The sequence below is a fragment of the Heteronotia binoei genome, chromosome 5 (genome assembly GCF_032191835.1).
Source record: "Heteronotia binoei isolate CCM8104 ecotype False Entrance Well chromosome 5, APGP_CSIRO_Hbin_v1, whole genome shotgun sequence".
NCBI classification, from domain to species: domain Eukaryota; kingdom Metazoa; phylum Chordata; class Lepidosauria; order Squamata; family Gekkonidae; genus Heteronotia; species Heteronotia binoei.
In genome coordinates this window covers 67,403,521-67,428,653 of record NC_083227.1, presented here as the reverse complement: position 1 = coordinate 67,428,653, position 25,133 = coordinate 67,403,521, and the positions used below count along the sequence as shown (strand labels likewise).

General features: G+C 40.1%; 1 protein-coding gene across 3 annotated transcripts in view; it reads right to left on the bottom strand.

Annotated features, from left to right (window-relative positions):
• Positions 1 to 25,133, bottom strand: part of LOC132572476 (contactin-4) — a 706,005-nt gene that overhangs the window by 28,115 nt on the left and 652,757 nt on the right. For 2 of the 3 annotated variants that reach the window (XM_060239572.1, XM_060239570.1), the window contains exon 14: positions 20,519 to 20,639. In XM_060239572.1, coding sequence (XP_060095555.1) covers positions 20,519 to 20,639 — 121 coding nt within the window. The remainder of the gene's footprint in view (positions 1 to 20,518; positions 20,640 to 25,133) is intronic. The other variant, XM_060239573.1, reaches the window with a different exon arrangement.

Sequence of the window (25,133 nt, the reverse complement as noted above, 5' to 3'; positions counted from 1 at the left end):
CATATTAACCAAATAAACATATATAATATATTATTATATTTATGATAAAGGATACAGATAGTGACATCTGTTTAATTATACCATACCAGTCATACCTCGTTTAATCATACTTAATTAACTACTTTTGAATCAGATGAATGCATACTGTTGTTATGATAAAAATGACTCTAGGTGATTTTTCTGCATTGGTATTTTTCTAGATGGCTACTAAATTTTAGATGTAACTTTTATTATTTTTTGCTTTCACATAGAAATATATAAACGTCTAAATTTTAGATGTACGTTTTATCTTACACTTATTGCTTTTACTTAGAAATATATAAACATGTTGTTTATTCCAGTGAATTAACATTATCCAGTTGGAACAGTGAAGACGGGTTCTCAGTTCCCTTGGGCTGGAACAGACCACTTACAGACAGTCACCATTAGGTACATTTCTTTATAGACATAACAAGTGTTTACTCAGGCAAATTTTTACTATATGGAAATGAGCATGTTTAATATACTGAGGGATTTTAGTCAATGTCCTCTAATTCCTTCCCTTAGTACAATCCCTTTCATGTGTTTTTTGTCCCTAGTGTTTCCAAGATCCACAGCAAGCAAAGGGGAACCTCTCCTCCCTTTTTTTAGGAACAAAACCCCCAATTAGATAAGACTGTGCATGTTTAAATGTTTATCTTTTTCCTGCTACATTAAAACTATCAGGATTTGTTTTTTTACAGACACACACATACACAAATTCTGATCCATCCAGGTTGGAAGATGTCAGAAATTCAAATAACATAGTCAATTAACCAACAAGATTAGCAGCTTTACATCACACATTTTAATAAGGTGTACAACCCAAGTATAAATTGGCAACACAGCTTAAAATACAAAATATTGAATGGAAGAGCCAATTATCGGCAGGGCTGTCACCAATGTGGCATTTAGGTCATAGAGTCTTTGTAACAACAAACTGCATTCACCTGTACAAAATTTTTATAGTATTTCTAGCTGTCACTGCAACGATAGGAATTTTATATATAATATACTTGGTTGTTCAATAAGAAAAGTCTGCTTTGGCAAAGTCATCCTGAAATATTGTGTCAGGAAGCAAGTAAAAAAGTTAAATAAAAGGTTGAAGCAACCATTGCTGGACAAGTATAACCTTTTCCAGTTTAGTTTCAGTGGGGATTCAATGAGATTTCTCTCAAATAAAGTTTTAAATTAAAGGTGCAGTAAGCTATTAGAGAAGTCAGAAGTGCCTCATCTTTCCTTACGGTAGTTCTATCTTCATGACCATTAGGCAGTTACACATTTTTAGGTATATAAAATCTTACACCAGATTGCCTTTGAAACATTCACCATAAGATGATTGACCAGCTGTGAACACGAACACTTTAAATGTTCTTGCTGGAGGGAAATAGCTCACACAGCGAGATGTTCTACATTCCATAATGCAGTGAGGTTATACTGAAGGTTCAACATTTCAATTCATGCTTCAAAAATTACTTAATTAAGTCTGAGGTTGCTAAGCAGACCATGCCTTGTTTTATGGAATAATTTGAATCCAAATGCTTGAAGGTTAGAGGCAACATATAGTGGAATAGATAGATGGCCATATTGCATTCAGAAGTCCGTACAATACTGCAGTCCTAAATATGTTTAATTGCAAGGAAATGTCTGATTTCTAATGATGGTGGGTGAACTCTCTTGGCCTCATTTTCAGTATTCCTAACAAAAATAAGCCAATTTGGGATGGAATCAAATCCCTTAATCCAGGTGGCCCAATTTAATTGTCTCATCACCTCCCAGTACAAAAGTCCTGATGAAGAGTCCCTTCTCTTTCCCTCTCAAATAGATTTGCCAACCTCTGGGTGTTTGTTGGAGATAGCCTAGGATTGCAAATGATCTCAGAGTGACAGGGATCAGTTCACCTGGAGAAAATGGCTGCTTTGAAAGGTAGAGTCTTGAATCCCCTCGCCTCCCCAAACTGCACACTCCACCCCACACATCTCCAGGTATTTTCCAACCTGGAGCTAGAAACCTGGCTTCCAAAGACACCTGGAGGCAGCAGTGAGCAGAAATAGAAGAATTTCTATGAGGTTCTACAAGCTGGCTTGCAGAATCCAGGGCATAGCAGTTCTAAAGGAGCAAGGATCTGCTGTATTGTGTGTATGTTTAAAGAGGCTTTTGCACAACAACAAATACTTCTGGATTCTCTGCTTTTGGATAGAAAAAGAACTTGCAACTTAGCTGTAACTGATCTTCAGTTGTTAAGACGCACACTGAGACTGTGCTTACACAGGCCTGCCAGGACAAGTTTTTTTTTTTTACTAGCTTGATACCATCAAACAGGGGAGCCTCCCGCCCTCAGAGGTGCCCTGATGGTGTTTTGCACCCAAACTATCCCGTGCTTTGAGGAGGGGTTCTCTCAGTTCCTTTGAAGTTAGCGCAAAACTCTCAACAGAATAGGAAGAACCCAGGAGAGCTCACTGTGAGGCAGGAGGGAGGGAATTTGTGTCTGCACAGAAGATGTCAATGAATGTCAGTTATAGGTAAGTGCAATTTCGTTTTCATCTTCCGCCTTCAGCCCTGCCGCACATTGGGATTTTAGCAAGCTGTTCACCAAGCAGGAGGAGGCTCATGCTCTCACTGGAACAGTGGAGGACTGCCTTGCCAAGTTCTGCATCCCTCCTTGATTGCACGTCTAGCACATAGTTGACCACATCACAGCCTTACAGATGTCTATGATAGGCACTCTGTGATGGAAAGCTACTGAGAACCTTTGCACCCTTGTGGAGTGAGCCTTAACCTCCAGTAGACAGGGCTTGCTAGAGACTTCATAACAGGACCTGATGGCTGCCATAACCCACCTAGCTATGGAATGCAAAGAAGCTGCCCTGCCCTTCTTAGGACTTGCATAACAGACAAATAGACCCTTGGAGAGGTCTTGTCCTGTCAATATTATATAACAGGGCCCTCTTGATGTTTAAGGAATGTAAGACTTTTTCCACCTTGGCAATGGGAGATAGGGAAAAGGCAGGTAAAACCACCCGAGCTAGGTGGAACTCAGAAACCACCTTAGGCAGAAACTCTAAACTAGGGTTTAACACAACCTTCTAATTGAAAAGACAGGTCTACTCTAAGAGTTGCCAACTCACTCATCCTCCTAACAGATGTGACTGCTATCAGAAACACTACCTCCCCAGACAGCAAACCCAGTGAGCAAGAGGCCAAAGGCTTGAAAGAAGAACCCCTGAGACTCACCAGGACCAAAGAAAGAGACCACTGTGGAACTATGCCAGGAACTGGGGAGGGGCACATTAACTAGGCCCTTGAGGAAGCATCAGGACAGCTTGTGGGCAAACAAAGAAGAACCTTCAACTACTGTTGTATGCAGAAATGGCTGCCAGGTGTATCTTAACAAAGGACACTGCCACCCCTCTCTGTGCTAATGATAACAATATTCAAAAACTAGTGGCACCAAGGAAGTGAAAGGCCAAATGCTTCTTGCTTTGTGTTAGATACAGAATGATGTGGAGCTAAGTGTGGTGGTCCACCACTTCTCTTGTTTGAGAGTTGTGTTGTTTGGGGCAGGGCTGGAGAGCTGGCATCTGTAGATTGTGTGTCTTGGGGGGTTTGTAGGGGAGAGTCCCCTGCAAATTTGGGAGCTCTCCCTCAAGCCCCCTCCCCTCCAGGCAGCTTCAAATATACTGTATTTGCCATTGATTTCAATGGCCCGTAGAGTATAATGGGGCCGTATATTCGGAAATAGCTGCACATCTACCATATATACGGCTATTCCGACTACAGAATTCAAAAATATACGGGATTCTGTATTTTTTCCCCCTATATATTTCCGAATCTGTGTACTTCCGAATTTTTTTTTTTTTTTGCACATCCTTCTTAGGAATTCTGTCAGGGCCAGAGGGTAGATTCCTGGTTATAACAAAGATCACAAAACACACACTGTGAGAGGGACAAAAGGTTCTTGTGGTGGTGTGAAAATCCCAGAAAACAGAGATATCCTAGTATTGGAAGCGGACTTGGCACAAGTGTATGAGGTGTCAGTGTGAAGATCTCTCAAGGGTGTCAGAGTCCAGGGTATAGCTCTTCAGACAAGAGGATACCTAATTTGCTAGGGGAAAGGGTCTGTGGTGGGAAGTTCTGTCACAAGTTCAGTCAGTCATCTTTCTGAGTGAGTTAGTGTGTGGAAATATTTAAAAAGCCAAATCCATCTCTAAAAGTCTTTCTGAGTGTGATCCAGCTGAGGGAAACACTGTTTGTTTTTATATAATGAATAACAGCCTGCCAGTATAAAGTGTTCTTTTATATTTCTAATTTATTTTTCTGCCTACCAACTGATTTTAATATACCAACCTCTGATATTCTTTCCTCCCTTCTCAGCCTTTCTGTATATAATAAAACTTATTTTTTATTTTGAACTTTAAATGTTCTATCCATGCCATCATTTATTTCTGATAAGGTTAGTTTTGGTTCTCCTGAGGTACTGGATAAAGGGGTGACAGGATTCAAAGTGCCCGCTGACCCTGGCTTTCTCACGGGGCGGGGGGGGGGAGGTGCTAATGTATCTCACAGATAGGATTCTCTTTTTCAATGTTCAATCTAAAGTCACAGTCACATGAGGGGAACTGGGTAAGGAAAATAAAGGACTTACAAAACAAAATAAAAGTATAGTTTTTAGCAAATTCAAACAAGCATTATCTAATCTTTACATTCTCTTATAAGGTAGGCCAAGCAATCTAAGGTTCATAGTTGAAAGCTGACAAAGGCCTCATTCTTGCTATTTCTTATTTTAGATTATCCATGGGAACAGAATGGTTAGTCTTTGCTTTCAAGCAAAAAATTGGGAGGCTTATGAAAATGTTCCCTCCAAAAAAGTCCATACCTGTTTTTCCATTGTTTTCCCTGTGAACTGTTTTTCCCATTTGTGTGCAGAGTTTCAGGGCCAGATCTACATATTTTTGAGGGGGGGGGGCAAAACCAAAAAATGGCACCCCAACTCAAAAAATGAAGGGACCCATGGGCAATCTGACACACACACTCCATTTAAACACCCCATTGGGTGTTTGTATGGAAAGGGGAAGCCTCAGCAGGGCTGGCCCTAGAGCGTTTTGAGCCCTAGCCAAAACTAACTTTGTGCGCCCCTCTGCAGTGCCACACCAGAGAAGGGGTTTAAAGTTTAAATTCCCTTCTCTAGAGTTGTGCAGCAGTGGCAAAAGGATAGGAACCTGGAATCATAGAATCCTAGAGGTGGAAGGGACCTCCAGGGTAATCTAGTCCAACTCCTTGCACAATGCAGGAAACTCACAAATATCCCCCCCTAAATTCACCGGATCTTCACCTGAACAGTAAGAGAAAAACTCAGGTTGGTTTTCCCTTCTCAATATGGCATGCATTTCTTTCCAGGGATCTGATGGCTGTTTGCATTTCTTTAAGTGCACAAACTGTTTGGGATATGCAGCAAAGAAGGTCACAGTCCCAAGCATACATACTTGATACTAAATGCTGAGCTATGTGGAACTTACTTCTGAGTAAAGGTTCAGGACTCTCAGCTGCAATTTTAGGTCCCCTCTCCTCTAGTCTCATTAAATTCAGTGGAACTTTCTTACAAGCTAGTATAAAATTTAGAGAGCTTCTCACCTTGAAAAAGGAGAACTGGAAATAATATTCATAGTATTGTTCCTGTATAGGGTGCTGAACAGACTAACATAAGGCAAGTCTCTGCCCCAACTGAAATGGTTACAGCTTGCATTTTGGCAAAGAGGGAGAAAGGGGGAAGAGCTAAGGATTGCAAGGGACAAGTAAGTGAAAATGCAAAGTGTTTGCAACTGGATCCTCTAAAACTGTGTCTGGGTAAAAGTCAGATCTTCATGAGTTCATATGATTTTTACATTGAAATGAAATCAAACCACTATTATTATACTGGGAATTATTAGGAAGGGAATTGAAACCAAATCAGCCGGTATCATAATGCCCCTGTATAAATTGATGGTGCGGTCTCTTTGGAATACTGTGTACAATTCTGGTCACCGCACTTCAAAAAAGGATATTATAGCATTGGAAAAAGTCCAGAAAAGGGCAACGAGAATGATTAAAGGTTTGGAATACTTTCCCTATGAAGAAAGGTTAAAACGCGTGGGGCTCTTTAGCTTGGAGAAACATCGACTGCGGGGTGACATGATAGAGGTTGACAAGATTATGCATGGGATGGAGAAAGTAGAGAAAGATGTACTTTTCTCCCTTTCTCACAATACAAGAATTCGTGGACATTCAATTAAATTGCTGAGGAGTCCGGTTAGAACGGATAAAAGGAAGTACTTCTTCACCCAAAGGGTGATTAGCATGTGGAATTCACTGCCACAGGAGGTGGTGGCGGCTACGAGCATAGCCAGCTTCAAGAGAGGATTGGATAAAAATATGGAGCAGAGGTCCATCAGTGGCTATTAGCCACAGCATATTATTGGAACTGTCTGGGGCAGTGATGCTCTGTATTTTTGGTGCTGGGGGGGCAAAGTGGAAGGGCTTTTAGCCCCACTTGTGAACCTCCTTTTTTTTTGGCCACTGTGTAACACAGAGTGTTAGACTGGATGGGCCATTGTCCTGATCCAACATGGCTTCTCTTATGTTCTTATGTTCTGTAGATCCTGTCTTAGACTATAGGCAGGACCATGAAAATCATGCCTCCATGGATTCATGGCACCTCACCAGTGCAAAAACAGGGTTCCAAAGCATGGATCCTCATGAATTCATATGATTTTCATGGTGAAATGAAATGAAACCACCATCATGCTGTAGACCCTGTCTTAGACTATAGGCAGCACCAGAAAAATCATGCCTCCAAGAATCTGTGGTGCCACAACAGTGGAAAAACATGTTTTCAAACCACGGATCCTCATGGATCCTCATGGTTTTTGTTTGGATCTCCCCAAGCTCACCATCAGTTCTTATATCATGTTCATGGGCAGAGTTTGCACCACAGCAATCATGGATCCATGGCTTCATGGCAGCACCATGGACCAAAAACTTGATTTTGAACCACGGATCCTCATGGATCCTCATAATTTTTGCTTTGGATCCCCCCAAGCTCACCATCCAGTCACATATCATGTCCATGGGCATTGTTTGCACCAAAGAAATCGTGGATCCATGGTTTCTGGGGTGCAAACTCTGCTCATGGAGATGATATGTCATTGGATAGTGAGTTTGGGGGGATTCAAAGCAAAAATCATGAGGATCCATGAAGATTTGTGGTTCAAAACCAAGTTTTTGATCCATGGTGCTGCCACGAAGCTGTGGATCCATGATTTCTGTGGTGAAGACTCTGCCCATGGACATGATATGTGATTGGATGGTGAGCTTGGGGTGGCCCAAAGAAACAATCATGAAGATCCATGAGGATCCGTGGTTCAAAACCAAGTTTTTGGTCCATGTTGCTGCCACAAAGCCGTGCGACTTCCGGGGGAGGAAAATGCCGAGCTGCACTGCTTCTCACATCGGGAGCAGGCTGGAACTTCTGTTCGGGGTAGTGGAAGGCAAATTAATGCCTACTGCCTACTTTTCTCAGTTAGAGATTAGTCCAAGATATATGCACAGGAAACTTTGAAGAGATTTACTTTGGCTAAAAGGGAGTCCCGGGGGGGGGGCTTCTTTGAGGCTTTGAGGGGCCTCAGGGAAGAGTTGCATATTCATCATCTGCAGAAGTTCTCAGAGTCATTTATTTGACATAAGCTTGACAGGATCCTAACCTTCTTGGACACTGCTAAACATTTAAAGCTTTGCAAGACCAGTGGAAACTTGGATAATTGGAAGAAAAGGTACAGATAATTGTTTTTCATTCTGGGACTATTTATAGCTTAAAGAGACAAAGTTAAAAGGTGGGAAAAGGAAATTCACAGAGCTTGGAAGAAGAGGGAAGAAAGAGGTGAAATTTGGACTTTACAAATATAATGGACAGTGTTAAAAACTGCTAAAAAGTGGAAAAGAATTTATTGTTATGTCTACTTGCGGTTTTGGAAGAAAAAAGCACATTGTCATATTGGCATAGACCTGCAGCACATCTGAGCAAGACAGGAAATACGTCAAAGCATCGTGAGATCTCCTTTCCAGTGCGAATGTGACTACGTGGCAACAAAAGTAGGAAGTAGTGGAAAGAAAACCTACTCTAGGAATATATACTATTGAAAAACATCGGTGGCCATTGCTGGGAGGACTAAATAAAAATAATATTTTAAATGAATTCCGGACATTAAAAACTGTTGGAATTAAGTGAAAAGAGGGTAAGAAGATAAATACTATTGGTCATATTATTTGTGTGGTCCTCGGAAATTTTTAAAAAGGGAAAAAAATTGCAAGGAGCAGTAAGAAGTTGCGACTGCCATTTTGGAAGATTTAAAAACTTTAAAAATAAATATCTTGACTTTGGGAGCTCCGAGGACGGTGAAATTGGGCTTGTTATAAAGGGCAAGTCCTACTCTTTTGAACCTGATAGTCAAATTGAAATTTGGTGAGGTCAAAAATTTCATTGTTTTTTAAGGGTTTAAAAGTTTTAAAAATTAATATCTTGGTCAAGGAAGCTCCGAGGATGGTGAAATTAGGTTTGTAATAAACAGCAAGTTCTAATCTTTTGAATCTGACAGTTAAATTTGAAATCTGTGAGAAATTTTTTTTTGGTGCTTTTAAATGTCTGAACCCAAGCAGCCTGGAACAAGGGCTGCTTCACTGGAAAAAACGCAAGATCAATTAGAGGCTATGGAGGCCAGAATGATGAGAGGGGTGAGAGAGATGATAAATGAGTCGAAAATAGAAATTATTGCAAAGATTAAAAAAGATATGGAAGATCTCAGAAAGGAAACTGAGGAAACATCTAAGAAAGTGCAGGAGGTAGAAGGCAAAATGAAAGTATATGATTCCACCTTGTTGAAAATGCAAGAAAAAGTGACAATCCATGACTGCAAATTGATGGAGACTCAGATACGTCTGAGAGGAGTACCAGAAGAGGAAGATGGTGATTTAAAAGGTTACATAATTAAAATAATTGCAGAATTTTTAGATGAAAACCCTGAAGAGACTAAAAACATGTATGATTATATGTATAGAGTGAATTCACTTTTTGCCAAGAAAAATAATTTACCAAGAGACGTTGTTTTTAGATATATGACAAAGAAAATGGTGGGAAGGATCATGAATAAAAACTTTGAAAAGACATTGATAGTGGGAGGTAGTAAAGTGAGAATTATGAAAGAGCTGCCAAGGCAAGTGACAAATGATAGGAGAACATATAAAAAGCTGACAGAAAAATTAAGAGACAATGGAATGACATTCAGATGGATAATACCTGAAGGTTTGAGCTTTGAACTCCAGGGGAAGAGAATTACAATTACAAATGCCAAGGAACTGCGTAGATTTTTTGAAGAAAATAAAGAATTTGCACCATGATGGATTACAAATTATTGTCTTGGAATGTTAATGGACTAAATTCACCACAAAAAAGAAGGGCAACATTTCATTGGATTAAAAAACAAAATTGTAATATAATTTGGTTGCAAGAAGTGCATATTAAACAAAAGGATTATAAATTTTTATGGAACAAACAATTGGGAGTAGAATTTTTTTCATTAGCTGAACAGAAGAAAAGAGGAGTGGTTTTGTATATTAAAAAAGAATTGGAGCCAAAATTAGTGTTTAAAGATAAAGATGGAAGATTTGTAGCAGTAGAGACAATGTTAAATGGGAAAAAAATCGTTGTTATTGGGATTATATGCGCCTAATGGTGCAAAGGATGCTTTTTTAAAAGATCACACAGCAGCTTGATGAACTGACTTATACCAAGTTTTAATAATGGGAGACTTTAATGGAACAGTTAAGAACTCATTGGATAGGTCTGGAGGGGAAAAAAATAATAGTAAAGAAGGAAAATTGCCAAGGTATTTTTTTGAACTGGTTAAGCAAGAGAATCTGGAAGATAAATGGAGGAAGTTTAACCCTGAAGTTCGGGACTATACTTTTTTTTTTTGCAAGACATAAAACTTTTTCTAGAATTGACATGCTATGGGGAACTAAATATTTAGGTCTTATAACAAGGAAGATAGAGATTTTACCTAAAATTGGGGCTGATCATAACCCAATAATGTGGATTACAAAATTGTCCAAGAAATTGAGAAGATGGAGATTGAATGAAGATTTGCTACAGTATAAAGAAACAGTGACATACCTAGAAAACGAAACTAAAGCTTTTTTCCAAATGAATGATACAGAGGATATTGATTTTCAGATGGTCTGGGATGCTTATAAAGCAGTAATGAGAGGAGTGTTTGATTACTTTGAATAATAAAGATAAGAGAATGAAAGAAAAACAGTTATTGGACATTCAAAATGAAATAAAGAAAAAGGAAAGGGAGCTGAGAAAAAGACCAGGGAAAAAGAAAATCTTAAGGGAAATTACAATATTACAAACTCAACTGAGATATCTGTTAAACAAAGAAATGGAATGGAGTTTGAAAAGACTTCAGCAGAAATCCTTTGAGGGAGCAAATACACCGGGAAAATATTTGGCTTGGCAATTGAAGAAAAAGAGAGAAAATAGAATTATCAATAGAGTTGTGGTGGATGAAAGAGAAGTGGTTACTCAAGAAGGAATAAAAAAAGAGTTTTTTAAGTACTATGCCAAATTGTTTAAAGGTACTAAAATAAAGAAAGAAGATAGATGAGTATTTACAAAAGATAAAAATAGAGCCCTTAACTGAAAATATGCAAAAAGTTTTCAATTATCCTATTGAAAAAATAGAAATTGAAGCAGCAATTAATGCAATGAAAAATGGAAAAGCACCTGGGCCAGATGGATATACAGCTAAATATTTTAAAATTTTTAAAGATGAATTAATACCAAAACTGCAGAAGTTGATGAATACGATAAGAATAAAGGGGAATGTACCAAACACATGGAAAGAAGCTGTCATTTCATTGATACCTAAGGAAGATAGAGATGTCACAAATGTAAAAAATTATAGACCAATTTCGCTACTAAACAATGACTATAAAATATTTACAAAAATCTTGGCAGAACAGCTTAAACAACATTTGATAAACTTTATAAAGGAAGATCAAGCAGGGTTTCTTCCCAAAAGACAAATAAGAGATAATATTAGAACTGTTGTAAATATTGTAGAATACTATGAAAGACATCCAGAAAAAGAAGTAGCATTATTCTTTGCAGATGCAGAGAAAGTATTTGACAATTTAAATTGGGACTTTATGTTTGCAGTAATGGAAAAAATGGAGATGGGAGAAAGTTTTATAAGAATGATAAAAGCAATATATTCAGAACAAAGTGAAAGGTTGCGTATAAATGCAGATCTTACAGAAGATATGAAAATTAGCAAAGGTACTAGACAAGGATGTCCACTTTCACCATTGTTGTTTATAATGACTCTTGAAATATTATTGATGCAGATCCAAGAAGAAAAAGATTTAGAAGGTTTAAGAATAAAAGGACTTACTTATAAATACAGAGCTTTTGCTGATGATATAATGTTCATAAATGAAAACCCCATACAAGTTACACCTTTGCTGTTAGCTAAAATACAAGAATATGAGGAGTTGGTGGGACTTTGTATTAACAGAGAAAAATCAAAAATTCTGTGTAAAAATATGCAGTTGAATAAGCAATAAGAATGACAGAGACTAACGGGCTGTGAAGTCACTTCTAAGGTAAAGTACCTAGGGGTGGAGATAACAATGAAAAATATTGATCTGTTTAAAAATAATTATGAGAAGCTGTGGCGTAAAATGGATGAAGATATGTTAAAATGGAACAAGCTTAACTTGTCATTGTTAGGTAGAATAGCTGCAATTAAAATGAATATTCTACCAAGAATAATGTATCTGTTTCAAACTATTCCTATTGTGAAGGATGGCAAACAATTTGATAAATGGCGAAGGAAAATTTCAGAATTTGTGTGGGCTGGGAAGAAACCAACGATCAAAATGAAAATTTTGAAAGAGGCGGATTTCAATTACCAGATTTAGAATTATATCATGAAGCAGTTTGTTTAGTGTGGATGAAAGAATGGATAACGTTGTTAAACAAAAAACTTTTATTGTTGGAAAGTCACGGAAATAAGTGTGGCTGGCACGCATATTTGTATTATGAAAAAAAGAAGATGGGCTTTCCCCCCCTCACCATTATATAAGAAGTAACTTACTAAATACATGGATAAAATACAAGAAATATGGAGATGAGAGAAAACCGTTATGGATAGTGCCAGCCGAAGTGATAAAAATAACAGTTGAGACGGGTGAAGAAAAGAAGCTGTCATATAATCAATTATTAAAAATACAAAGTGGCAAGATAGAACGGAAAACTGCTGAAGAGTTGAATTATAAATAAGATTGGTTTCAAATGCAACAAATAAAGAGCTTGGTGGAGAATGATATTAAAACTGAAGGAATAAGAAAAGAGCAAACAGAAATGGAAAAAGTTCTGCTTGGAGACAATGATAAATTAATCTCAAAAGTATATAAATTACTTCTACAATGGTCTACAGAAGATAAAGTAGTGAAATCTCAAATGATTAAATGGGCAATTAATGTAAATAAAGAAATACAGATGGAAACTTGGGAATATTTGTGGAAGAACTCTATGAAACTTTCAACATGTCAAAACATTAAAGAAAATTGTTTTAAGATGATGTATAGATGGTATATGACTCCTAAAAAATTAGCAAAAATGAATAACAAGATGCCAGACAGATGTTGGAAATGTAAAAAGCATGAAGGTTCTTTCTACCATATGTGGTGGACTTGTAAAAAAGCAAAGCTGTATTGGCAAATGATTCAACAAGAAATTTCTAGGATATTGGGATATGAAGTAGTGAAAGCTGCAGAGACTTTCTTATTGGGATTACAAATGGAAAAATTTCCAAAAGAAGATAGAACTTTAATTTGGTACTTGCTTTCAGCTGCTAGGACATTGTATGTGCAGTTGTGGAAGCAAGAAAAAATACCAGAGAAATGGGATTGGATTATAAATGTTATGACATGGAGTGAAATGGACAAATTAACAAAAACATTAAGAGACTTTGATTTAGAAGTTTTTAAGACGGAGTGGAAGAAGTTTAGAAGATATGTAGAAAAAGAATGGAAAATAAAAGGACATTGGACAATTTTTGATAATAACTAAGTTTTAAAAAGAAGAAGAATATAATTTTTATTTTAATAGTTAAGGGTACCTTTAATATTTGATGGTTGTTTGATTTCATTTCACCGAAAAAAATATATGAATTCGTGAGGATCCGTGCTTTGGAACCCTGTTTTTTCACTGGTGAGGTGCCACGAATCCGTGGAAGCATGATTTTTGTGGTCCTGCCTATAGTCTAAGACAGGATCGACGGAATAATAGTGGTTTGATTTCATTTCATTGTAAAAATCATATGAATTCATGAGGATCCGTGTAGATCTGAGTTTTCCCTTTTTCCCTAAAAACTTACTCTAATGCAAGTCAATCACTGACTTGTTTGAGACTCTCCCACCAGCATGTCCATGATCTTCCCTTCGGGCTTGTTGGCTCTTATTCTGGAAAGGGTGGAGGGACAGGGGGTGGGGGGTCTTGGAGAGAGCGAGAGGGTCTTGTTTACGGAAGAATCCCAGAGGTGGAATAGAGAAAGTGACCCTTCATTTTATTCTCTGTTTTGGTAGCAGCAAATGGTCAGCCTGGATTTTTTTCTCACCTGCTTTACTTTGATGAGCTGCAGGAATGAACTGTAATTGTCAAACTGCTGGCAAAGGGCTTTTTCATGCAGAGCAGAGGTTGGTTTTTTTTGGGGGGGCGAGATGAAAGCACTTCTGAAGGGGGGGCGAGGAGATAGTCCGTGAGATTCTTCCCTCCGTCCCTCCTACCCCAACACACACAACTGGTTATGCTGTTGGGGAGGTGTGTATGACCAGGCGCCAATAGGAAGGGGCTGGGGTGGCGAGGGGAGGGGGAGAGAAGAAAAGCAGCCGGGAGGGAGTGATTATTGCATTCCTGTATCGCTGTGGGTGAGGCAAGGGAAGGGATTCCAGCAGACCAGGTGACAGTGCAAAAGAAGCCAATCTTTCTCCCCCCTTCCTGGGGGGGGGGAGGCGCCCAATTTGGCACCCCCCCCCTCTGGCAGTACCGGGGGCAAAACACCCCTCTGCCCCCCCCCCCCCCGATCTGGCCCTGCAGAGTTTCAAATAGGGGTGCAGAAACAGTAGGTGGGCTACAAAGGTTCCTCATCAGTGTTCAGAAGAAGCTTCAGATGGAGTGCGAGGAAAATTTCCAATAGGTCACTAAGTATGGATGGGTTTTCTATTGTCTTCCCATTTAGTGACAGCTAACAGGCTACTTGGCAGCCATCTATATGTCAGAATCTTTGAGGGTTACATAACTTGCAGCAACTCATAAAAGGGAATTTGGTCAGCTAAGATCTTTGCAACATTAGCCTTTCTTACACAGCAAAAGGAGTGTAAGAATCGAAGGTCACTAGTAGAATAAGGTCTGGAAATGGTAGCGACATCGCAGAGATCACAGGGACTTTATTTCTTATTGTGCTTGTACAGCTGGGTGCTGCATGCCTATTTCAGTTGGAAGCTATTTCTACAGACTAGATAAATGCTAGAAGCTCTGCCTTTCACCCCCACTGTCAGGTAAGTTATGGTGAACAAGGGAAAAGGACAAGGGTTGTAGGGAAAGTTTGTGACAAGCTAAGTTGATTATTAACAAGACTCCAGAGGTTTAGGGTTGCCATGCTGTGGCTGATAACCCCCAAGAGAAATTGGGGGGCCAGGTGTGCTGGCATTGTGCCGGAGCAGTGGTAGCACTTCCGGTAAAAATGGCAGTGATATCATTAGATGCTCTAGAATTTCCAACTCTTATTATTTTACCATAGAGTTTTTGCAAATTCTAGAGTACCCATTATGTCACATCTGTTCTTTTTTTAATGTAAGTGACATCATCAGTTCAGTGCAATTCTGGAGTGTGTTCCATTTTCACACACCCCATTTCTTCCTGCTGGTGCCTGAAGAACCAGTGGGCAAAGCACAAGGATGCTGGGAGGCCTCCTGCAATCCCCAGAGTGATCTAAAACCTGTTTATAATGAGCTAGTGCAGATTCTGAACTGGGAATTCATTTTCAAACTTGTGAATTCTGGTATCACTACTGATTTCTGCGAGCATGTTCAGCAGCTACTCTAAAATGGAAATATAGGAAAGGGGGTGGGAAGACATCCAATTATTGAAAGTGAATGAGACAAGAAATTGCTTCCATTGTTGTACTCTTGCTATGGCTTCAGTTCTGCATGACAGTTAGCTCGCAGTTCAGAGAATGGATGCCTGTCATCAAGCATTCAGTGCTGTTCCACTGGTATTTTGGAAATTCATGGATCAGCTTTGGGGCATGAATAGTCAGACTGATGGCTCATAAGCAATCTGGCTCTGAAGTAGTTTTATCTGGCTCATGGTTATTAATAATCAAGGTAATACAGAAACTCTACCCCATCATAAGGAAAATAAAAATAAAATAAATGCAAGATGTAAGAGGCAGAGGAAGTTCATATTTCAATGGTATATCTCTTTGTATGTAATGTTTCAGGTATGCAGAAACACATTTGCTCATAATTCAGAGGCCATTGTTTCTAGGTAGTATCAACTGCATACAGTCTGACTATCCATAAGGGTGGTGTATGTAGCAAAATACACTTTGAAGACCAGAACACTTCTGCAGACTCAAAAATACATAAATTGGGCATGTCTGCTTGATGGACTTGAAGATAGGCACACATTCTAACACAACATTTAAACAGTTAGTGTCTGATTATTCCATTAGTCTTTAATACCTTTAACTTTAACAACATGGGCTCTCTTTTGTATTAGCACTTCTAAAACTGTAATTCTAGTTAAGCACTCAGATGATCATAACAGCAAAACCTGGTTTGGTTTAAACAAGTGATGGGTTTTAGTTCTAGGCCCTTTATGTTTAGTGTTACCATCAATTTGTTCTTTGTACTTTGCTTGCATTGTGATGGTGAATACAACTGTATATGATGGTAGACTGGTAGCTATTTTAGATTTGTAGAATTAAGCAGGGCTCTTTTTCCTAGCAGGAGCTCCTCTGCATATTAGGCCATGCCCCCCTGATGTAGCCAATCCTCCAAGAGCTTAGAGGGCTCTTAATACAGGGCCTCCTGTAAGCTCTTGGAGGATTGGCTACAACAGCGGGACATGGCCTAATATGCAGAGGAGCTCCTGCTAGAAAAAGAGCCCTAGAGTTAAGCATTGTTTTCATATTCACCTCCCTTCCCACATTCCATTTTGGGCATTTTTTACTTTGTTCTCAGCCCAGGGAAATGCTGATCACCACTTTGGGGCCAGGAAGCAATTTTTTCCCAGGCCAGTTTGGCTAGGGATCCTGGAGGTTTGTTTTGCTATCTTCTGGACATGGAACAGGGGTCATTGTGTATGTGTAGGAGAAGGTATTTGTGAATTTCCTGCACTGTGCAGGGGCTTGGACTAGATGACTCTGGAGACCCTTCCAACTCTATAATTCTATTGTTCCTATTGGATACTATTGTTTACTCTAAAAGGGTTTTTCACTGCCAATCAGGAACCATATAATGAATGTGATGTCACAGTGCCATATAATTAATCAGATTTGCTTATGTAAGTCCCCATTTCCTTTACATAGAAGGAAAGATAGAGTACATCCCATTACTGAGATCATCAGGTCATTTACTGTGTTGGGCTGGTAGTTTCACTGAATGACAAAACTCTTGTCCTCAGTCATCTCTAGTATTATGTGGTTATGTATGGCTAGTGAAAGAATGTCGATGATGATCTCTCATTGAAAGTACTGCAGATACATACCCACAGATGACAACCCTCCATGTTGCATTGATTTATGGAACACACTCTCAGACGTGCACCTGAATGCATAAGAAAAGTATGACAGCTACATGTGACTTGATGGAGGTGCCTGGGTACATCAACAATGGAGATGCATTTCCTTGTCACCTCTACACTGTTACTCTTGGTGAAAGGGGGTGGGCCATGTATCTTCAAAGCAAAATAACCCCCCTGACAACTTCCAGGCTGAATGGAGATTTTATGTCTTGCATAACAAGGAGATATCTATTGGGGACAGGATGTATCATTACTTCTTATGATCCTGCTATTGGAATCCAGAAAAATGGTTGTGTTACTGTCAGGCATCACAAAGACAAGGCTAATTTAAATGCATTTGTGTTGTTCTGTAGGCAAGAACCTACTCAATCAGATTCAAAACACCTATGCTGTTTAGTGTCCAAGACTCCCTTTATCCTTTGATTTCCAGCAGTCAAATATGGTGGCATGTTGAAGATAGCAAACCTAAAACATATGTAGTTGTGGTACTGGTGAGGGACTCTCAGCCACTTTGATGAATGAGTTTTTCAGCTCAAGTCAAGCTCTAACAGATATTCTTTGACTGTGCCTTTCCATCACTTGCTGTCAACAATAGATAAGGAATCTTGAGTGCTTTTGTCTCCTAACCAGTAGATGGTGCAATGGGCTAGGAAAATGCCTTGGTGGGGTGGGGGAGAGGGAAAATGGAAATTCAAAATGCAGCAGTAAAGTCATTAACTGTATTTGCCAGCTCCTTCCAATATATTTTCCTCTAACAGACTCCTAGTAGAATTTAAGATCATTCCCTGCAAAATGATGCATATACTTTCAGTTAAGAACTTCAACTATTACAGATTTTAAATATTTAGCAGTCTAATTTATTGGTATTTAAACTGTTCATTGGTCCTCATCCTCATTAAATGGAATATACATTTAGTGCAGCAACAATATATCTTACTCCCTTGAGGAAACAGCTGATAAACCACTGCTGTCTTTTCAAATGGACAGTGATCAGGTTCTTCATTCTCATTTCTCTTCCCTTCTGGCTACACCAGGGTACTACTTCTTGGTGTTTTAACAGATCACAGTGCAACCATGGCATTCAGAATCAAAAGCATTAAAACAGAGGGCTATAGATAACTGCAGTAATTTCAATATGTACATGAGAATAAACTGGAAATATTTAGACTAGAGTCTCAGACTAGGATCTTGGAGATCTGGGTTTCAGTCCTCACTCTGCCATGGAAGTTTGCTGGGTTACCTTCGACCCACACTGTCAGCTTAACCCACCTCACAAGATATTAGATTTAAGATATTGGATTTATATCCCACCCTCCACTCCAAATCTTAGAGCAGCTCACAATCTCTTTTATCTTCCTCCCCCACAACAGACACCATGTGAGGTGGGTGGAGCTGAGAGGGCTTTCACAGCAGCTGCCCTTTCAAGGACAACCTCTGCCAGAGCTATGGCTGACCCAAGGCCATGCTAGCAGGTGCAAGTGGAGGAGTGGGGAATCAAACCCGGTTCTCCCAGATAAGAATCCGCACACTTAACCACTACACCAAACTGGCTCTCGATCATTGTGTGGATAGAATAGAGAAGTGGACAATGCTGTGTTCCCATTGAGTGTGTTCCCATTGAGTAGTGACCAATGCACAGCCTTATGAAGACCAGTTCCCCAGTGATTTCAGTCTGGCGATGAAGGGCAGAGGAAAGGTGGACTGTCTGACCTTTCAGTAAGCGGCTGCCTGGCCTGGATGCAGCTTGGAGAAAGGGAGAACCGAATTCAGGAGAAAGGGAGAACTAAACGTTTGGGGTCTTTTGGCTCCCCTGAACCGAACCAGGTTTTTTGGGTTCATGCCCATCCCCAAAATAATTAAAATAAATAATTATGGTTTACACACCCATATTAAAGTACTGTAGCTGGTATGGCTTTCTGCAGGGAATCGTATGGATTTTAGTTTGGAGGACGTCTGTGTTTTCTCCTAACTTCTCTACTCAGAACTACAGTTCCCAGCTTTCCATGGGAAGATGGAATTAGTGTTAAATCATTTTTTCCGTCTTCTTATTCATATTTTATACCATCCAAAATGAGTATGCACCAATACCCTATGCATACTACTCTCTATTTTGAATCTGTCATTCTTTGTAGAGAACTCATATGGCCCCAAGTCAATATTACCAAAGCTTTTTCTGAAGGGAACAAAATTTTACAAAACAGATTTTCTTCTTCAATTCTATACCAGTGGTGAAATAGGAAATTTATAAATGTCTGCTGGTTGAAGGTTTAGCCTTTTTAGACCTTTTCTGAATACTGATTACTCTTGCCATTGACAATAACCAAATAGAAACTGAGTGAGCTTGTTTTGTCTAAGCATAGCAGATAGACTTCTGTCCTAAAAGAATCATTTAGTTGAATGTATAGTACAAAGGCCACTGGTTTAGGGCAACAGCGTTTCACATGAGCCATGATTTGCATACAGCAGGGCACATCAAATAATGCTTAAACTGGGGGGAAAGAACAGACCAGTGAAGCCTTATGAATAAACTGCAATTCTGCTTTCTTCCCCGCCCAGAAAATTCAGAAAGCAGCAAGCATCTCTCCAAATTTCTGGTTCTAGTTCTGGATGAACTAGATCACAGTAGGCTAGGGCTACCAGCTCCAGGCTGGGAAATACCTGGAGATCTTGCGGGTGGAACCTGAGGAGGGCGGGGAGGAATTTCAATGGGGATACTACGATAAAGTTTGCCTTTCAAAGTAGTCACTCTCACCTGGAGGTTCAGTTGTAATCTCCAGCCACCACCTGGAAGTTGGCAACCCTACCCACCATTGCTGAAGCCATCAAATGAAGCACCAGGTGCCTTCCCAAGTGCTTGTTGTAGTTCTTGCTGAAAGCTACAGCTTTCACTGAGAGAACTATAAGTCCTACCACTGAGGGCAGCAGCAACAGCAGCAAACCCCTGAATACAGTTTAGGATAAGGGTCCAACGTTCAGGTTCTAACTGTAGTTATGGAGCCATCAGAGAGAAGACATGAAGCTGAGAGAGGACGTGAAACTGAGAAGGCTTTCCCCAGTGGAAATGTTTACTGAATTGTGATTGTTATTTAAATTGACTTCTGATTGCTGGGAGCCCGTATTTTGAATGAAAAGCCAATGAAAACAGATACAAAAGAAGGTGAAGTTCTTTCAATCAAGCTTCTGCTGCCTGACTCTTCCACAGCCCCTGACTGAGAACATAAAAGGGAAAACTCTGCATACATATGCAGCATGCACATGCATTTCCCACTCCAGGAGAAACTACAAGCAATCTGCACACGCAAAGTCCTCAGGTTTACCAATGAAGCAAACTGTTTCATCAGAAATTGCTACAGGACACAAGTTCCATCATCAACACAGGGAGCAATATTTCAATTATTAGCAGAGGTTATGACAATATATGATTTTTTTTGCCTCACCATTTGCCAAAAGGAGGGAAAATAATCTGTTAGTACCTTATGGCTTACTAGTCAGAATGATAGCAAACTCTTTCAAACTGTGCTTTAGGCTATTATCCGCACAAGCAGTCATTGCAAACAGTGGTTTCTGACAACAACAGCAACAAAATTCAAATACCTCTTACAATCAGGTCTGCAGCAGCTGATAGCTTGTCCACACTTGTTTGCACCATGCAGACGTATTTTCCAGCATGATTCAGCTGGATGCTTCTGATCATCAAATCACCAGCTGAATCCTGCTGATAAAGTAGGGGAAAGTGGTTACAATGACTTTTTAATGAGCTCTAAACATCATTATCACATGAAGGACACTGAGACTAATGGATTTATTTTACATTGTATGATGAAAACGTTTGCAATGCAAGCTGTGGCCCATTTTAAAATCTGTGCGTCTTTCCTCAAAGATAAGGGCCGGAAATAGGGTTTCCTTTCAGGGATGCAGGGGCTCTGGGTCAGTCAAACCGTTTACCACAAGACGTGATTTGACAAAATGCAAGTCAGGCAGGGCTTTACTCTGCTGCGCTCCAGACTTCCAATTTGGAGCCTTCATTGGTATTCATATATCTGCTTTCCGCCTACTTCCACTTAACAGGAGAACACTGACCCAAATTATGAGGCATCTGCAGTCCTTGCCACAGCCAGTGTTTTCGATTGCCTGCCGTTTTTTGCATTAAAAGGTCAGGAGGACAACACTCTCTGAGGAAATTTTGCATCACCTGGCGTGGAACAACAATTTGTTTTTCCCAATGCCAAACGCTCATGTCTGATTAGCAATTGTATGGAACTAATTATGGTTTTGAATGATTGCGTGGCTCCAAAAATGTTCCCACATAGTACATTGGGTGTAGTGCCTAACCACTTAGAAATCTAAGAATAAAATTGCAATTCCAAGCTTTTAATTGAAGAATATTAATACAGTGCATATTTTTGGGTTTTGTGGCACTGTTAGGTATAATTCCTAGCAACAGCTGTTGTTGCTGCAGCTGTGGTCCCTGCAGGGAAAAACTTTTCAGCAATGCATTTAATCTTGCACAGCTTTTAGTTTTCCAACACCTGTCTAATGGTAGAGGAAAGCAGTTAAAGCTTTTAAACTGCTGTTTTCTCTCCTAATTTCAGGGTGGAAATACTGGTCGACTAATGTCTAAGTCCTGGGACTGCTGAAACCTAAAGTAAATTAGTAGCTTCCAGACTCAGCTCCCTATTTCAAAATGGCTGACACAATTTTACTGTGGTGCTGTGAGGGGGAAAGTAAGATGATGCACTGTTCCATGTAAAATACCTATGCATTTAAAGTTAAACAGATTTTTTTTCCTTTTCACAACATAAACATGTGGAATTCTCCACTGCTTTTTGTTCCTACAAATTTTACTCAACTCAGGTGAACTTAATGTATAGGGTTTTGCTCTTGGAAATTATTTTTTAACCTCAGTATTTCTTAGATGACTAAAATCTATACGTTTTCAAAATGGTTAAATAACTTTAACACCAAAATGCAATGTTATCAAAAGGGTTTTATGAACTCATAAAGAAACAAAGTAAACCTATTTCTGAAGGCATTATACTATCTTTATGCTCTGGCATGTCACCCTGCTGTGCTCTCCCAAGCAAGTGCAATTTAACATCATACTCACAAGGGGCAGAAAGATTTTTTTTTGGGGGGGGGGAGACAAGCCCTAAATTGTTTTTCTGACTAAATTGCATTGGAGATAAAAATTCAAACAATTTTGTGTACTGTTGGGCAGATTCAACTAGAAGAAGTCTGGGCCTGAAAGAGTTACTTAGACTCTTACAAGAGTCTTCCACTAGTTCAGTGTAATTCTGTATTTGTTCCCTTTGAACAGCTTATCCTCCATGCCATGTCACACTTTTTGTTTTTGTTTCTGAAATGTTTTAACTTTTCAGAGGCAGTTTGTCATGCAGCAGCCTGGGTTCCTATCCATTAATAACATGTCTAAAAATTCTTGTCCTTATTGAATGTGTTTCATGATTCTTTGATCCATGGTCCATTTCCCCAAACACAAGACTTCATATATCTGGGATGGGCATTCGTAGCAGCAGCATGGCTGCTACAACTCAGTGTTTATATGGCAGCATTCCTTGTAAAGCTGAAATTAGGTGCCCCCAAAGACAAAGTGGCAAGTTCTATCATATTGCCTATTATGTCATCACAGCTAGACAACCTTAATGCAGGATGACCTGCATTAGTTGTGGTTGTGAGTGTACCTATTCCTATATCACATTCAAACAGCATCCATCCATGTGCCATTTTGTGCTCCTATAGCATTTATCCCACATATAGCTCTTCTACATGGTGCAGGAAAACTGGATATCTGCCTCTCTCACACATTTAGGACTTGATCCGTAGTAATAGGCTCTATTAGAATTGCAAGGATGGTGGTGATGAAAAAAACTGCAGCATGCTGACAAATGCTAGAGAAAGGACATAAATTCTTGTATGATTCTATGTGAATGCAGAGACATTACTGAAATACAATATCAGTCTTGCTGCTTTGAACGGAAAAAAATCCTGAAAAGGCATTTTTTTGGACAATGCTCCTAGAGATAAAGCTGCTCTACAAAACAATTAGAAATAATATTCCCAATAAATGAAACACATATGTTTTTACAACTGGTTATCCTATAATCAAACAGCAGCAGCCAATTTCATTCAGGAAAGTACATTACCCCCATACTACCTGCACTATTAGCTCATTGGCTGTTGAACTAAAGTGGCAGTGCAGACAGTACAGATGCACAGTAATTTACTGGTGAAATTATTCTTAGTTGAAATAATTTTCTGTTTGATGGTGCAGGTAGTTAGCACCAGACTAGATAGCAGAACAGAGTTGTGAATTTGTTATTGACCAGCATCCAACCATGCAATCCAGAAGACTTAAGATCACTTGCATCTTTAGAAGATCCCTACTTTGACTCATGTGTTGTTTTTGAGAGTCTGCTGACCCTCAGGAACAAAATTAGAAGGCTGCAGCAGGAAGGGGAAGTGGGACAGCTCCATAATATTAGCTCTGCAAGCAGGTAAGAACATTAGAAGAGCCCTGCTGGATCAAACAGTGGTCAATCTAGTCCAGCATCCTGTCCCACCAGGGTTGGCTCGCCCACTAGGCAATTGCCTACGGCACTGGGAGGGAGGGGGCTCTGAATTGAGCCCTCTCCCCTCCCAGTACCCAAGGCAAATGCCTAGTTCCCCCTGCTGCTGCCTCACTGCGCTGCCACCTCTTCCTCCCTCCCTCCCCTTCTGAGCAGCCAGCAAGGGGCGGTGAAGCACCGCTTCCCAGTCTCTTCAAAGCCCTCCCCACCACCAATCAGTTGATCCGAAGTAAAATGCTGCTGTGGCTGCTCCCTCCCTTCCCTCCCCTTCTGTGGAGGCACCATGCTCCGCCCCTAGGGGTGCACATTCAGTTTGGCTGAACCGAATTAACTGCCGAATCACCCCTGATTTGGCATTATACGGAATCGCATACAGCCGATTCCAATTGGCGCCCATTATGCAGGAGCCGAGTATGGCTCCCCGTATACTTCTGTATATATATTCGGAAGTATATGGAAGTCAATTGAAAAGGCGGGAAAGAGGCTTCTGCAGCCTCAGGGGAGCTGCTTGCCTCCTTTCCCGCCTTTGGTAGCCTTTTCCTGCCTCTCCCATAGCCTCCCCGGGGTCAGGGGGGGAAGGGGAAGACGAGCCCCAGCAACCAATCCAAAGCATGCATTTGCAAAATGCATTGCAAATGCATGCTTTGCAGGGCTGTTGTGTAGCTGATTCCCCAGCCATCAGCAACACTGATTTGCTTACTTGGGTATCCAAGTAACCACTGTTGTCTGGCCAATCACAGAGCAGTGCTATTTTTTGAAACTGCTCTCTGTAGGACCAAAGAACCTTTTTAAGGAGTCTGCCTGGCTGGACTCCTCCATTGCTGCTGTGTTGGTGTGAGAGAGAGATTGTGCTGTGCTGGCGCTTGGCCTCAGCTGCTGCTGCTCTCTCTCAGCCTTACCAAACTTGCCTGGAGTAGAGAAGACGTCTAAAGGTAAGACAGTCTTGGGGTTCTTGTTTTTATTTTAGTTGGTAAAAGGACTTTTTAAGACTCAGAGTCCCTTTACTTATCCAGATTTGGGTGGTGAGTAGTAGCTTATTTGGGGATAGGAACGGGTTAGGGGGTTCTGCTGGGAGAGGGGGTCTGGGGTGGGTTTTTTTTTGCCAATTTGCCCATATCTTACTTTAGTGAGAGGACTTTTAAAAGTGCAGTGTCCTTTTACTTTTCCTGATTTGGGTGGCTTGGATTTCTTGGGGTTAGGGTGAAGGGTTTTTTTTGGGGGGGGGGGTTGGGAAAGTTCCTGTATTGTTAAAAGTTAAGTTTTTTACTGTTTTAAAAGGATTCTGTGTTTGCTTTGTTGCTGCTGTGTTGTGCTGCTGTTGTTCCTTTTCTCTTCTGGTTCTTGGGGAGGGGGTGCTGTTTGGCCTAATTTTCGTTGTTTAAAAGGCCACTTTTTTAACAGTTGAGTTTGGCCTTCTGTTTGGATCTGTTCTCTATTGCTGCAGGTTTTGCATCCTCCTGTCCTGTTGTCCCCCTTTTCCTGGTTCTGGTTTTAGGGGGGGGGGCGGGGTGTTGTTGACTGATTTGGCCTGAAGTTTCTTATTAGTGAAAAGGCCACTTTTTAACAGTTGAGTTGCTTGGCCTTCTCCTGTTGTCCCTTTTCCTGGTTCTGTTTTTTTTTTAGGG